We start from the raw sequence: 15,547 nt of genomic DNA, 5'->3' as shown, positions 1-15,547 counted from the left end.
TTATCCTTTGAAAAGGATAGACTTTAAAGATTATTATTTAATAATATCTTTTTATCCAGGACTGGCACTCCCGCTCCACCGAGGACGAATCCTTCGCCACCGCCTCCGAGGGCAACTTCACGCCCAACTCGCACTCCTCCTCCTTCCAAACGGCCTCTGGACGCACTAGCTCCTACATTGGCTCGGCCAAGAACTCCTTTGACGAGGCGGATGACTCTACTTTGAGCACCTTCGAGATTCCCGAACTGCCGCCCTCACCGGTGAACATGTCCTTCGACGGCTCCGAACTGAGCTACTTCTCTGCCCGCCAGCAGGGGATGAAAAGTGAGGATCAGGATAGTGTGGTGGGCGTGGCAGAGTTGCACAGTCAGAGTGTGACGCCCACTCCGGATGAGGAGCAACAGCACTTACTGCCGCCACTGCCTTTGCCACAGGCCATCGAATCGGATAGTGAGGTGGAGGGATTCAGTTTGGTCACCGGAATAACGACGGAATCCGCACCAAGGATTTCGAATGCCCACACGCCGGAGGTGAGCTACCGATCCGCTGATAATACCGCTCCGGCTTCAACTAACCCCAACGAAACGAAACCGCCGACGTCCTGGCGACGCAGTAAATACTACGAGAATATAACAAAACAAACGATCAAGGGATTTCTCTAAAAATTAATTGATGAACAAAACGATTTCCCGCCCAATTAATCTGCGCCATTTGCTTCACTTCCGATGCTCGACATTCTTGCCATTAATTATTTGGCATATTACTTTTGATGTTTTCCACAAAAACCTATTTAAGCAAGTAGTTCTTTCCATGTTTTGTTTTGTTTTGCTATTTTAATTTGCATGATTGCTTGCTGTTTTCAACCAAATTTATTATTTCTGTTGAACTAAATTGCTTGCGAAACATTGTTTTGAAAAAATTTAATAGTTCTTTAAAACTAGTTCTTAGCTTATTTATTTTGTTAGATGAAAATTTATTTTAAGGCTTGCCAAATTAGAGAATTCCAAAATGCTTAAGAAACATATATAAAATTTAAATAATATTTAGAATAAGAAATTAGATTCCAACAGAGCCTGTCGAAATTTTTGCCATTAATTGTATGATTAATATTTATTAATAACTATTTCTCCCCACACAGTCACAAAATATAGTGCAATTATTATTGGAAAATGTTTTACCCCAAAAATAAAGCTAATCATTTAAATATTTGTAAGTGACTTTTGAAATTTTCAGCTTTGTGATTAAATTTTAACTTTAAGCCACAAGTAAGTAAAGATAGTAAAAAACATATCACAAAATCCATGGAAAATATTGCATAACTTTAGGCTGTTTTTGGGAGAAAAGTCATGGCCATCAGCTGCATTTAACCCTTGAGTGCTCTTTTGGACTTTTTCCACCCTAAATAATTTTTACAATTTTCCTCTGTGGGTGGCCCTTTCCCTGAGCATTTAACAAGTGGTACTCAAGTGATTTCAATTATCTGAAATGTGAACCCTCAGTGGGCGATGAGGGGCGGCAATGGGGTTAAGAGGGGCTGGTTGCTTTTGTGAGAGCTTCCTCAAGTGGCTCATTAATCTCAATTAAAAACATATAAATAAAACGTTCCGAGTGTGGTGAGTGACTGAAAAGAATTTATGCCTAACAAGCTGATCATCCAAAGGGCGAAGAAAAAATTTGAAATGAGATTCTTTTCAAGCAATTCGAACAAATTTCGTGCCGTGATGGCGCTGAAAGAATAATTTGATAAGTATGAACCATTGATAGCTAAAAAAAAAGAGAAAATTGGGTATTGATTGCTGAGTCTGCTGTTGCATGCAACAAGCGATGGATATTGCACGAAACAAAAATTTAGAGACAAAACCAAGCTTCGAGACACGCATTTCGGGTGGAAAATACTTCATAAAATGCGGAGTAGGGTACCTCGGGAAGTGAGGGGATTTAAATGCGGGCGGTCAGTTTGCCTTTTATTAAGACACGATATCGTCTGGTTTCTTTTGCTTTTCTGGTGTTGTTATTTTGCTCTTCCTCTCTTCACACTGTTATTAAAGTACCAAAGCTGCACTTCAACATATTGTGGTTTGGCTACCCAATGCTAAATTGGGTTTACCAGCGGGAAATTCCATTATTAAACACTTTTACGCAAACTATTATGAAAAAAAAACAGATATTGTAGATATATACTTTAACATAATAATATTAACAATTAAATACTAAAAACAAAAAGTTTGTTTACATCTAATGAAATATCCCATTTACATTTTTAATTGGGAAAAGACTCGGAATTTTATTATTGAACACTTTTACAAATAAACAAAAAGCCTTTGGTTGAAAATATTTGTTTATATCTTGTTTTCTAAACAAGTCTTTTAACACTTATGCATTACTATTATGCATTAATATCAAATGCAATTTTTTATTCAATAATTAAAATAGGAACTAAAAATGAATTTATAAAGGGAAAAATAACACAATTATTTATTTACTACCAATTAATATAAGGTATAAATTCTTCGTTTCATTATTCCCTAAGAAAGCTCTCTTTATATCGCTCCATACCTTTTGTTGGTATTGTAATTGCTGAAAAGCCGGGCGCAGGGCATTAAAAATTGAAATCATGAATTAACGACGACGCGAATGCCAAGAGCACTTGTTCATTTATGTCGTCGCCCCCCGAAGACCCCTCATATTCCCTCTCTGTCACACACTCTCTTTTCAAAATCCAAGCCGGCTTTTTGCAAAAACGGAGCTTAACGAGAGTCAAGAGATCAGAAGAGAAAACTTAAATTTCATCCATAGAGAGCGAATCGGTTAAAACTCATGTGCTCTACGCTCTTCTCTTTTTTGATCTGCTGCTGGCCGTAGAATCTGCTCAGTTCTTCGGTCTCTGGTCTTCAGTCACCGGATCTTTGGTCAGTCTTGTTCGAAGTTCGCGGCGTTCGGTTGTGCTCGGTTGTTTGGAAAGCGGCGCGCGCGTTTTTATTTCCACTTCTCGTCCATTCGAATAATGTGCGAATAAAAACACATCTATGTAAATTAAGTTAGGCAAAAAAAAGAAAAAAAACGAGGATGAAAACAATAAATTTGGCACTTCAAAAAAGCATAGAAAGTGAGGAAAATGAATCAGCCATAATTTAGGTAGAACATTTTTGGCATTCAAAAATGCTTGGCGCTAGTTTTTTTGTGTTCACTCGTCTAAAGATGAAATCAACAAAGTGTGCTAAATTTATTGTTGTTGTCAAATATTCAATTTTGTGACGACCCTCACCGCACAAAATACATACAAAATGTTTAACAAATATAAATCGACACAAAATGTTAGCATAACATAATACTTTTTATAAAAATATTCGATGAGTGATTGATGCATTGAAAAGCATTTTTGCTTGAGTCATGTGCAGTTTTCTTTGCTTTTTCAATACACTATTATAGTCCACGCCCCAGAAAATTTCAATCAACAATTTTCCTTTTTGGTTTTTTTGTTGTTTGTTGGACAACAACATATGGATGGCAAGCATTTCCTCAATTGTGCTACTGTAAACTTTTATAAAAGGGAACTTGTTCTTCCCAGTTTTTTGTGCGCTGTTTTATTTTTAGCCAGCGCAAAGCAAAGTACAATTAAAATAGTTTACATTACGCCAGCGACGGCGGCGGCGACTATTAAAAATTTGAGAGAAATACCAAAAATTACCTAATTGAGGCAGCTGGCTGCACACCATCACACACGGCGTATGCGTAATGTATTCAAAAATATCAAACAAAAATCCATGAAAGATGACTGACGACTCCTGCCAATGCAATTGGCACATGTTACAGTTTCTGATGCCTTATTTTTTTTTGCTATTGACTACAAGCTATAGCATATATAGTAGTAGTATCTGTATTCTGCAGTATCTGGGCTAGAACAACAGTTTAGCTTCGTGGCAGAAATCGCCGCAAAAATTACTCAATAGTTTGTTGTTTTAAAAATAAACGCGAATCGAGCATTGTCTTTGAGTTTTTGGGATAGGGAGAGAGAGAGAGAGAGGAATACTAAGGGGGTTCAACAACGAGACTAGCACACGCATCAAACGCAATTTTCTCAGGCTCAATATGCAAAAAAAGTACATACGATATTCTCTCCGTATATATATATATATATAGACACTACACAATAATAAACAGACAGTGAGAACGCGAGAATGAAGTCATAGTCATCGAGGCAGGCGAAAAAAAGAATTCTCCGTCTCGAAAATCAACCGATTCGCAGCGGATTTCAGACGATCGCCGGCATTGATAGCGTTCGCAACGAATCCGAATCGAATCCCCTGCCTAGTTATAGCCAATAAATTTAAGTCCGACTCCGCGAGTGACTCAATTTTATAATATTACTAATACTTTCAAAACAGAGTTCAAAATGCAAAGCACGCGATATAAGCAGGGGAAATAAGCCAAAATACGAGAAAAACTAAACGACAGAGATTGTTTGACGCCCACGCAAAACACACACACAAAACTGCAATCCTCAAAAGCTAGAAAAAGAAAAGAGTGGAAGAAAGCCAACCATGGAACGCCGCCAAGCCCTAGACTCATCGATGTCTTCACTCTACTCGGTCGCCTCCTCCTCGAACAATCCCAATCCCCGCCAGCCGCAGAATGTCCACCAACTGCAGACGCAGCAATCTCAGCAGTCGTCCCAGCTAGACGCCTTCAATTATTCAGCAACAATGTCATCATCGTCGCCGACTCCAAGTCAGGCCATGTCCACAGCCATGTCCACGGGAATGGGCACGGGAATGGGCACCACCCACACCACACCACCGCCGCCATCCACCTCCAATTCGCTCGGCCTTAGAGCCACCACCATCGGCACCGTGGTCGTCCGCTGCGGACCCATCCAGCTGGTGATAGCGCTGCTACAAGTGAGTTGTTGTTCCCCTTGTACTCTACAAAGAAATAAAACTTCAAAAAACGAAACCAAACAAAACCAAACGAAACACCAAAACACAGCAACAGCAACGGCAAAACAAGTAAAAAAAAAAAGGCCAAGAAATGGGAGACAAACATGAAGAAACATTTATCTAGATACGGAAGAAGTGTTCGGAGAAAGCTCTTGAAGTGCGCGCAAATTTATGCGGAAAGCGATACGCGATATGGGAGGACGAGGAAAGCGATTTGGGACATAGCATTGGGAGATCTTGAATAAATCATAAATCCCAGAAAACTAGGAATCATTTCGTTAGATGGTAGTTTGAAAAATAGTTTAGGATGACTTCTGGGATATAAAAAGAGTTTTGTTTCGTAAATGCTACCAAATAAACCAAAATTAAGTAAAATATGCTTAGCCTCCCACAACACTTTTAAAATATTTTATAATTCAAATATTCTTAATAATATCACTTAAACTATAGAAAAGTTTGGTTAGCATTGGCTAACCTTATACGTTCTAAAGAAATTACAAAAAAATAAAAAAAATATTAACTAAGAATTTTATATAATAAGCGGATAAAATAAGAGCAAACAAGAATATATTCACAATGAGTTATATTTCTGGGCTAGCACTTAGATAAAGAAAAGCTTTGATTATTGAGAATGACACTATAAAAGCAGTTGAATGATATTATAGTTTAGATCAGGCTATAAAGAAATCTATATATTAGACCTGTCAAAATGACCTTTTCTAAAACACAAATGAGATAAATGAGATAATCATTTCAGTGACAATATAATCTTCTATGTAAAAAACAGTGATGCAATAGAGGTTTAGATAAAGCTTCAAACAAATATATGGGGTTTTTCTACCTTTGCAATGTTGTGTAATAAATATGTCATTAAAAATTAGTTCAAAGGTTCCCTTACACAAAAAAAGTGATGAAAACTTCGATGGCTTAATGGAAAATGTAATATTAGCTTCTTATTAATATATCTAACAAACATTTGACTTATTAACAACATGTTAGATAATTTTCTAGCTTTTAACCAAGCTCTTATAAATTAAAGAATTTTAATTCCCACCTTATTTCCAACACTAATTGATAAATTCCTATAATTATCCATTAGCCATTACCTCCATCAAATTATGTGGCCGAGAGCCACCCATCGGGTTCAAAGACAACTGTGTGACTTTAACAGTGAAAAATTCATGGGCTTCTAATGCCCAAAACTGGTTTACAATTTTCGATTGTTTAAACCGGCTTCCAGCAATTTCCGCGCCAATTAGCACTCGAACAACGAAAGCAAAAGTTGTTGATAGCGGGTTATAAATATTTGAAAAGCAGCAGCAGAAAAACAAACGCCACAAAAAGGTTCAAGGTTGTCTGACATCAGAGCGAAAAAAAAGATACAAGCCAAACTAAACGTGACAAAAAGAAATGTATCTGCCAGATACTTTCGACAATTAGGCGCAGCTGCTACCTGTCTGGTTTCAATTCGAGCTGGCTGAATCAGTTTCTTAAGAGAGAAACTTTGTTTGGGTCTTCACCAAAGAATGCCCCCCTTTTTGCTTTTATGCCCCTTTTCAACTCGGACGAACTTGAAGCTGCGACTTGAACTTGAGATTGAGAAACATTTCTGATGAAGCGCTACAAGTTTCATGCCCCGAAACAACAACAACATCAAAAAACGCTCAATAATTATAGGCAGAGCATCGGTTTATGGTTTTTGGGCTGAGGTTCCTTTTTTTCTGTTCATTCAACCAGCGAACTATTAAAATTTTCGGTGTGCCAATTTTTGCCTGCCGCTGAAATAATATTTTTTTCTTTATTCGCGATCTGAGACTCCATGTGTTAAACATTTGATTTGATTTACCATTTTTTTTCGCCCCCTACTTTTGATTTTCGAAATTATGCAAAAACATTTTCTGGCAAGCTTTTCAACACGTTTGTGTTTTATGCGTACTCGAGTTTCCATTGAAAACTCGGCAGCCTAAATAAATTTAAATTTCCGCTGGCCTCCTTGAAAACTTAAATTGAAATTCAGGAACGTACTATAAACTAAAATGTTGCTAGGTAGTGTTGTTGTGTTTGTTATTCTCAAACTGGTCCCAAAAAATGTTGTTGAAAATAAACAAGAGTTCCGATTCCTCTCACAGTTTCTCGCAGGTAAACAAATTAGCAACGGAACAGAGCCAAAAAAAAGTCGAAATAAGAATAACAAAAAGTAAAAATAAATACACAATATTCCACAATAAAAGCTAGCAGATGTATAACGAAAACACAAAAAGAATGAAACAAATGTGCACTAGTATGAGGTAAAAAATGTTCGATGAAGTCAGCTTAATGTTATTGTTATAAATTCCACGTGGGCGATTCTTTTTTATTTTTCTTTTGTAAGGGAGTGGGGCAGCGGAAGTTCTTCCAACTTTGTGATTTAGCAAAAGATTAAAGGAACAATAAGTTGGATGAACCCTCCTCATCCCTCTGCTCTATGCTTGAAACTATGCAAATATGTCTAAAGTTTTCCATCCTTTTTGGGTTCACTTTTTGAAACAGGCAGTTCTTTCTTTATGTTAGTTTTCCTTTACACAGAAATCATTTACAGTCAATCATTGTTATTAATTTAATGGCTAAATTTTGTTAATATATAATTATTTGTTTTATTTTAATACAATTTTATTAAGAATGCGTTTGAAATTTTTTAGAATTAATTTATTTATTTTAATATTATTAAGAGTCTATAATTTGTATTAACTCTTTTTTAAGTCTAGTCAATTTATAATTATTACTTTTATTTTATTTAAATTACATAAAAAATTAAGCATTCATTTAACATTTTTTAAAAAGGTTATACCTATTTTTTTATAAACATTTAGTTTTTATAGTTTTTTTCTGTGCATCCAAACTCTAACTCGCAACAAAGTTGAATTATTAAGATTTCGAATGTTAAGTGCCGGAAGAAAATATGAATATCTGCAAAGTTTTTCGTGGCACAATGCGATTTTGTGGTGACCACTTGAATGACATTTATTTGCCTGTGAAAAATAGTTGAAAAGATATTCCGTTGAAAGAAACATATTAGTCGAATGGCAGAAAGATCCACAAAGGCATTTCTTGGCCCAAAAACCCATTGTCTGTCAGCAAAGCGTTTAATTGGAACTTTATCTCCATGGGCGCTCCAACTCAGCTTTTATTTTAATCGCCCTGACATGAAAAACTACCAATTCTTTGGTTTGGGGCCCCACCCAGAGCTAATTATCCAAAGACCATTCAACTTCTTGGCCATCGGGGGCATCAATCTCGATGGATGATGATTCGTTTTTGGCTCTGACGCAAATTTCGATTACAATGTTTGTTGATGCAACACAAAAATATTTACAAGTGTTTGAAATGCGGGGGAAAATGTTTCGGCCTGGTTACAAAACATTCCGTTTTATGTTCTGCTGGCTCTGAAAATGAAAAATTAACTTCAGGGCAATTAAAAAAAAAGGCAGCAAAAGAGAAACTTCAAAGGCAGAAGATTAACAAATTTGCTTAGCTAGACTCGCTCTCTTAATAAATAGATTTTCCTTGTCTGTTTGTGAAGCGTGCCTGGAGATCTCTTTTAATTGAATCTAATGCGCGAAACTAATTTTTTGGTTTGGCTTTGGCCATAGTAAAGTAATTGGGGCGCGACTGGCGACCTGCTTCGGATCTTGGATCTGGAGTCTTAAATCTTAGATCTGCTCGCAATCGCAAATCGAATCAGGCTTTTGGCGCGATCTGCTCTGATTTGCACAAGAGGCGCCACCAAGAGGAAAAGGCTGAAAACTCTTATTGAATTTATGGCATTTTCATTTATAAAAGTCGCAGCCTTTCAGCTTTTCACTCATAAATTGCACAGACATATGAGCATGTACTTATGCCTGGCACTGTACGAGTTATGTACCATTATTGCCATGGGCCTTTTGGCGTGGGTGAAATGCTGCAGCTGCGCACTGGCCGAAAGAGATGGCCGCATAGACGGCGAAAGAGACGGGTAGACGGGCGATAGAAAGCCGCAGCCAAGCCAAAAGGCTCAAAAAAAGAAATGTTTACGACGCTTGGCAGGCACATAAATTTACGCATGAAAAGCTCGCACATACCGCCCGCTCGCCAAAGTCTTGCGATCTTAAGATCGGATTTGGCCAGGGAACGGGGCCAGAAACTGTGACTGTGACTCGCCGACAGGGCCGCCATTCAGTCACGTGAATGTGATTTGTCACTGCGATTTATGATCTCTGGTTCGCCTGGGTAAATGACAAGGGCGTGGTTGTCATTATCTAGGTTGCAAGGGATGTGAGGTCTAAAAAAATACTCTAAAATCAATCAATGTTGCAAATGATTCACGGGTCATTAGTAAAATGTCGTGACTAGAAAACGTATCTGAATTAAGCTTTCAAAACAGTCCTTAAGTTATCATTATTATTGAGCATGCGTCACTGCTAAAAAGTAAAATTTGGATTTAAAAACAGACTTAAATTAAACCATTATAAAAACCTTTAAACTATTATGTATCCTATTATTATTTAGTATCAATATAGAATATTTTAAGTTTCTAGAAAACAGAGCATTCTTTATCTGATCCCTAAAAGTTTTAAGGAAATAAATTTATGTAATATTAATATAATATGACTTTGAAAAACATAAAATAAACAGGATATAAAATTGGTATGTTCTGAATAATATAATTTTTACACTTCTATAAGATGTTTTAATCTAAACAAACAAAAACGTTAAGAGAAGACTTGAATTCGCGTCTAAAGCTAGCATACGCAAATAATTCAAGGCAGTGATTTCGACGCCACTTCTTCATTCGCTCGATGGCGTGTCACGGTGAATGGGCCGTAAATCTTATCAGTAATTGAAAAATTCCAGCCCTAACTGACAGTATCCACACCAAGAGCTGGCGGTGGAGTGTCGTCAACATTTTCGAGCGCTAAAAATAATGTATTCTATGCGCAGACGCAGTCCCGCTGTCTCCTCGCATTTTGAGTTTGGCTTGGGTTTCGGGATTCAGATGGGTCTTCTGCCGATCGGATCAGAGTGGAGTATGGGTACGGGTATGCGGGTATGGGTATGTGGATCCACTCGAAAGTCGACTGGGGATGGGCTGTCTATCGGCGAATTTAATGCAGCTGCTACTTAGCGCAACTGACAAAACAGTTTGGCACGCACTGATTGATAAGCAAGGAAAGTTTGCTTAGAAAAGTGGTGGCAAAGGCAATATTTAAAGGGGGATAAGGAAGAGGAGGAGCAGACCAGTTAAGCATAAATTTGCTAAGCAAAAATATACAGAGGTCTCTCGCCAACTGGAAGCCTTTGGACTACGGTAGGAAATGTCATAGCATGTACTACAATAAAATTTTAGTAAAACTTAATTTTTAAAATGGTAAATGGTCTGAAAACGATAAATTAAATGTATTTTAATTATTTATTTTAATTACTTAAAACAACTCATTGTCAGGAGTTCATCATATTAATTCATCATATAAATTTAGCAACAAATCAAAATACATTAATTGTATTTGTTGACTTTCTTATACATAGAAAAATGAAATTTTTCCTACTTCTGGAATACAAATAAACCTTAAATTACTTAATTACTTTTGTTAACTTACTTCTGTTATAGAAATGAAATTTTAAATGTATTAAGTTTAAAAACAAAATAATCCAGTATACCTTTGTTGACTTTCTTTATCCTTAAAGTAAATACATTTTTCATAATTGAGGTATACACTATTTTAAATTTCTTATGTTAAATGATGCCTACAACTTTTCACCAAACAATGTCCTCCGATCGCTCAGTTTGAAACCCTCTATTACCCTATTATCGCTTTTAATAGCTATGCTGAATAAGACATGCTTGTATCCACCCAATTTAAATCAAACACATCTAATTTCACGGGACAGTTTGTAAAAAGTACCCTATAATTTCCTCTTTCCGGGGGTCCACTGTAGATCCAGCTGCTGTAATTACCAAAGTGGAAGCGACGGCTCGGCGGTTTTCGAGTTAGAGACGCGAAATATATTGCATGTTTACATGGCAACTGATAGTCGCCGATAAACGTTCAATGAAAGTCGCGCATCGCAGGCGACTCCTGCTGATGTTGCTGCTGCAACCGCAGCAACTGCTGCTGCAGATGTTGCAGATGGGAGATGCAGTCGTGGCCAACAATTTGTAGAAACAATTATAGAAATTATCTTTTTGTTGGCTGCGAATTAAATTGAAATTTAAATTGCATTCGATGGCAGCAACAAGATTGCCCAATACGTGTTGTATGCTCATAATTCTTTTTGCCTGGTTGGCCTGGGAAAGTGCGACCTACAAAAACCTGAAAACAGAAATTGTTTTATGTTTTCGTTGGTATTTATAGAACCCAAAAGTCTGACATCACTCGAGCACACCGCTGATGATGATCGAGGCAAAAGCTCTGAACCTCTTGCTAAATAAACAATACTTTTTTTGTGTTGTTTTGTTTTATGACAAAATCAAGTTAAGTTTAATGGAGGCACAAACGCGTCAGAGCGTGCTATCCACAAAAACAGCAACAATGTGTGCGCAAAGTAAATTCAGTAAATTCATTTGCATATGGGTATTTGTACAATACATTAATGCTGTTTGCTCTCTATCAAATCGCTCACACACACACGTATGCTGATGCGGTTTTTTTTATTAGTCTGTTTATATAAACTTTTTATAGCCGTGTGGCCTATGTTTGATCAGGACCAAAACGTACACTCATGAACATTTTGATTTATGTCGCTTTAATTAGCCAATTTCAATTTGTATTCAATTAGCTCACCTTTATTGGAGCACTCCGCCGCACACAGCCACAAAATGAATTTGTCGCAAAAAGATAAACATGTGATACGAAAAACGTACCTAAATTGCATATTAATGGGCAGATGAGTGGTATTGAGTTTTAGGTCAAGGCTGACTAGTGAACTTTTGCGAGAAAAGCACTTGAATTTTCACACATTTTGCTTATACAAGTATTTAAAACTAGGCAAAGGCGCTTGGAAAATTGTGTGAAGGAAAATTCGTTGTAACTATACATTTAAAAATAAATATCGAGTGAAAACTTAAAAAATGTAAAATAAATTTGTTGTGGTATAAAATTGATAGAAATTGTCTAATTCTTTAGTAAACAAACAAAAAATAAATCAATCAAGCTTTTTTAGAATCCTTGAATGTAGTCATATAGTTCTTTAGCAATTAATTTAGCTCTCACCAAACACTTTTATGTTATTTTCCTTGAAAAGGAAACTTTAACAACACTTTTCACATCACAATCTTGTAAAAAAAAATCAGGTAAAACTAGCCAACGCCTCCACAAATTGCGATTCCCAATTAAATTTGCGATCGGTATTCGGGATTACGTAGCCAATGGCCGTAATGAAAGAGCGGACCAGGCCGGCGCTCTATAAAAATGCGCAATGATTTCACACAAAACGATAACAGCAACAACAACAACAGCATCAAGGTAATTTCATATCGAAATCGTGTTCTATCCGCTGCCGCAAAGTATTAATTTAAAAGCCAAAAACGTGTTTCACGCTAAGCGCCTCAAAGTGGAAGATTGTACCCACTCTTTGCCTTCCTTTTTTTTCCTGGATCATTCTATCCGGCTTTGGTTTACTTTTTTTTGTTTGCCCTGTCAGAGGGTATTATAATATTTAACCAATTAGACATTTGAAATACACGAATATTTATTATTGACATTTTTTTAGCTATGAAAATATTGAATTGGTTAGGATACACATAATTAAAAAAAACTATGCTAAATTTTGAAGTATAAACTAATAAAAAACATTCATATCTAATGAAGTTTTTAAAGAGTCTTTTAAATGATAATTTGTTGGATTTTACTTTAAAATAATTAAGTTAAAAGACCTATACCATTTTTTTCGTAAATTGAAAGGGGGTTGTACAGACTTAGAGCTTTAGATTTATTTCAAAATAAACCAATATATATTTTACAATGCTGAACTTGGCAATGTATCATCTTTCCAAAAACCTTTTAAATGGTAAACAGTTGATTTGTGCTTTAAATAAATTTAAAATTAATTCTAAATTTTAAAGGGGTTACACAGAACAATCTAACCTCCAAGTGTGTTCATATTCAAACCACTATATCATATAGCTGTCAAAGTAACTAAAGTTCTTTGAACGAAAAATGTAATTAAATATGACAGTTTGATGTATTGGAAAATTATAAACGATCATGATCATCATATTATATGATCAATATGGGATGTGTCAAAAAGGCAAACCAGTGTATTTTGATCTTCGTCTTCCATCCCGTGCGTTCCTTTCCCGGGTGTTAGTGTATTTGAACCGCCGCTGGGTCTATTGGCATTATATCATCGCCCAGTCTTTGGGTGGGTGGGGGGTGGCAAGGCAAAAGCGAACACAAATCCTCCCACTGCCAGTGGAAAACAACCACGATCTTGGAGTACTTCCGCCATTCGGACCTGCACAAGTGCCGAACGAAGAAGAAAGACGCTTCTAAATGTCCAAATGCATATATTACGAATCTTAACGGCTCGGTGCGTGACTGTGCGCCACTTGAAATACGATTCAATTTCGCAATGAGTGACGTATGTATTTAAGTTTATGACGAGGGGGGGAGGTAAATACTAAGGCGCCCGGCCATATGCATAATGGTTTATTTTATGCTTTATACGTACATATACGCTTAGTTATGGTCGGACTGTTTATAGTGATGTCATGCCATTTATGGTTCATATTTCAGTTAGACGACGTGAATATTCCCCTGCACTCTTCGCCACCCGTTACACTTTAAAATTTATTCAGATTTTCGAGAATTATTGGTGTCCACATATTGAAAACTCACTCACGTTCGCATTGAGTCAGTGACTTCGACTGGTTTTTGTTATTTTTTTTGTTTTGTTGTTATCGCTTTACATCGTTGCTAGTGGGGCACACAATTTAATTTAATAGCAGGGTTATTAATTTGTATTGTAATTGATTAATGGCAGCCGCAGATCAAGCTCGAAACCTTTGGAGCGACTAAATTGGAAAACTACAGTGGAACTTCTGGGACAAGAACAGCTTTGTGATATAAAATTAAACTAATTATATTTTATAAAGACTTTCATTCAATTTTAAGCAATGCGCAGTCAATATACATACTTGTTAAGATTTAAAAGGACTTGAAATAAATTATGATTATTGCAATTAGCAAACAATGTTTCGAACATTTTGAAAAATATAATCAAACATAAACACATAAACAGAGATATGACTACTTTTTAAATAGGAATTCCTTATAAATTTTAAAAGTAAAGTGACTGCGGCAGTTTTGTTTACCGAGGTTCGACTGTACATTTTTGTTGAACAAATTAACGCCCACGCAGCTTTCCCTAGGCATTAAACCAACCAGAAGCAAACGCGATGAGGTAGATTGTGAGTTGGGTTCTGCATGATTCTCCATGGTTATTCGCCATGGCATCCAGCTTCATCGACACATGCTCATCCCAACAGGAAAAACTAACGGATGCCATTACCATAAACAGCCTATGCTGACCTTCATTGCAATCAAACAGAGCTGAGCTGAGGTTGTGGTGCCACTTCTGCTACTTCTGCTACTTCAGTGGCAGCTTCTGCTGGTGCTACCAAAATTAGAAGCTGCTTCTGCTGCTGCTGCTGTATAGCATATGGTATATATTGTGGTTCGAGAGCAGGTTTTCCCTCGCTGCACGAGATCATCGCAAATCGCACATTGCACGTCTCCTGGTTGCCCGATGTCAACTGCGAGACGCATGAATGGGAATGCTGGGAGCCTAGGAACGTGACTGGAACGGATTTGGATTCGAATTTGGGGACAGGCTGAAGAATGCATTGTGGGACCCTTGTGGGAGAAAAACTCTTCGAATAGCTCATGTCATATTTGATATCCACGTTACCCAGTGAAAATTGATTAACGGAATGTAGGAGTTCCAGAATCGAACTAAAAAACCTTAGAAATGGGTTTGCTTATCCAGTTTAAATCAATATACTTATTTACTACTCTTTTAAGTTTTGTACTACTGAAACTGTGTTACAGAAATGTCAAATAGCAAATTGATCATTTAACTACTCTTACGAAAGTTATTGAACAATTTTAACGAGTGTTAGTTAGAAGAAAACGGTTATTAAAAAAATCAATACAAATAAAACTATAGGAAGGGTAAAAGATAATGATTCAATTTTAAAATAATATTTTTTAAATGTTAAGAAAATAAGCAATTTTTCAAATTTGATTAATACAGTCATGTTAATATTCGATAAACTTTGATCTTCGAAAAACTAAAACACTGACACATTTTTAAAAAATCATCTTAAAAATCATTTTAAAACTATGTCATCTTAAAAACGACATATCATACATCATCCTATAATAAATTCATTATAACCTTTCAGAGTCCAGAGAAAATCTACATCAAAGTGGTGGAACTAGAGCCAAAAATCACAGCACTGGGCGAAAATCTGGATGAATCTGTGCGCATGCAAAGGGAGCACGATGAGACGCTGCGAAACTTACAGGTGAGTGGATGCTAAACTTCTATAAGCACCCTCTTTAGAGTATTTCTGAATAAAATCCCCTTTTTAG

At 36.5% G+C, this 15,547-nt stretch overlaps 1 protein-coding gene across 1 annotated transcript in view; it reads left to right on the top strand.

The window, feature by feature from the left end:
• LOC128259497 (uncharacterized) overlaps nucleotides 1-15,547 on the top strand; it is a 50,077-nt gene that overhangs the window by 12,427 nt on the left and 22,103 nt on the right. The window contains 2 exon segments of the mRNA XM_052991890.1: nucleotides 60-530; nucleotides 15,358-15,480. Of these exon segments, the coding sequence (XP_052847850.1) occupies nucleotides 60-530; nucleotides 15,358-15,480 (594 nt within the window).

Source organism: Drosophila gunungcola, assembly GCF_025200985.1.
Source record: "Drosophila gunungcola strain Sukarami chromosome 3L unlocalized genomic scaffold, Dgunungcola_SK_2 000005F, whole genome shotgun sequence".
NCBI classification, from domain to species: Eukaryota; Metazoa; Arthropoda; class Insecta; order Diptera; family Drosophilidae; genus Drosophila; species Drosophila gunungcola.
Note: the sequence above shows the minus strand (reverse complement) of the source record. Positions and strands in the feature narration are given on the sequence as shown.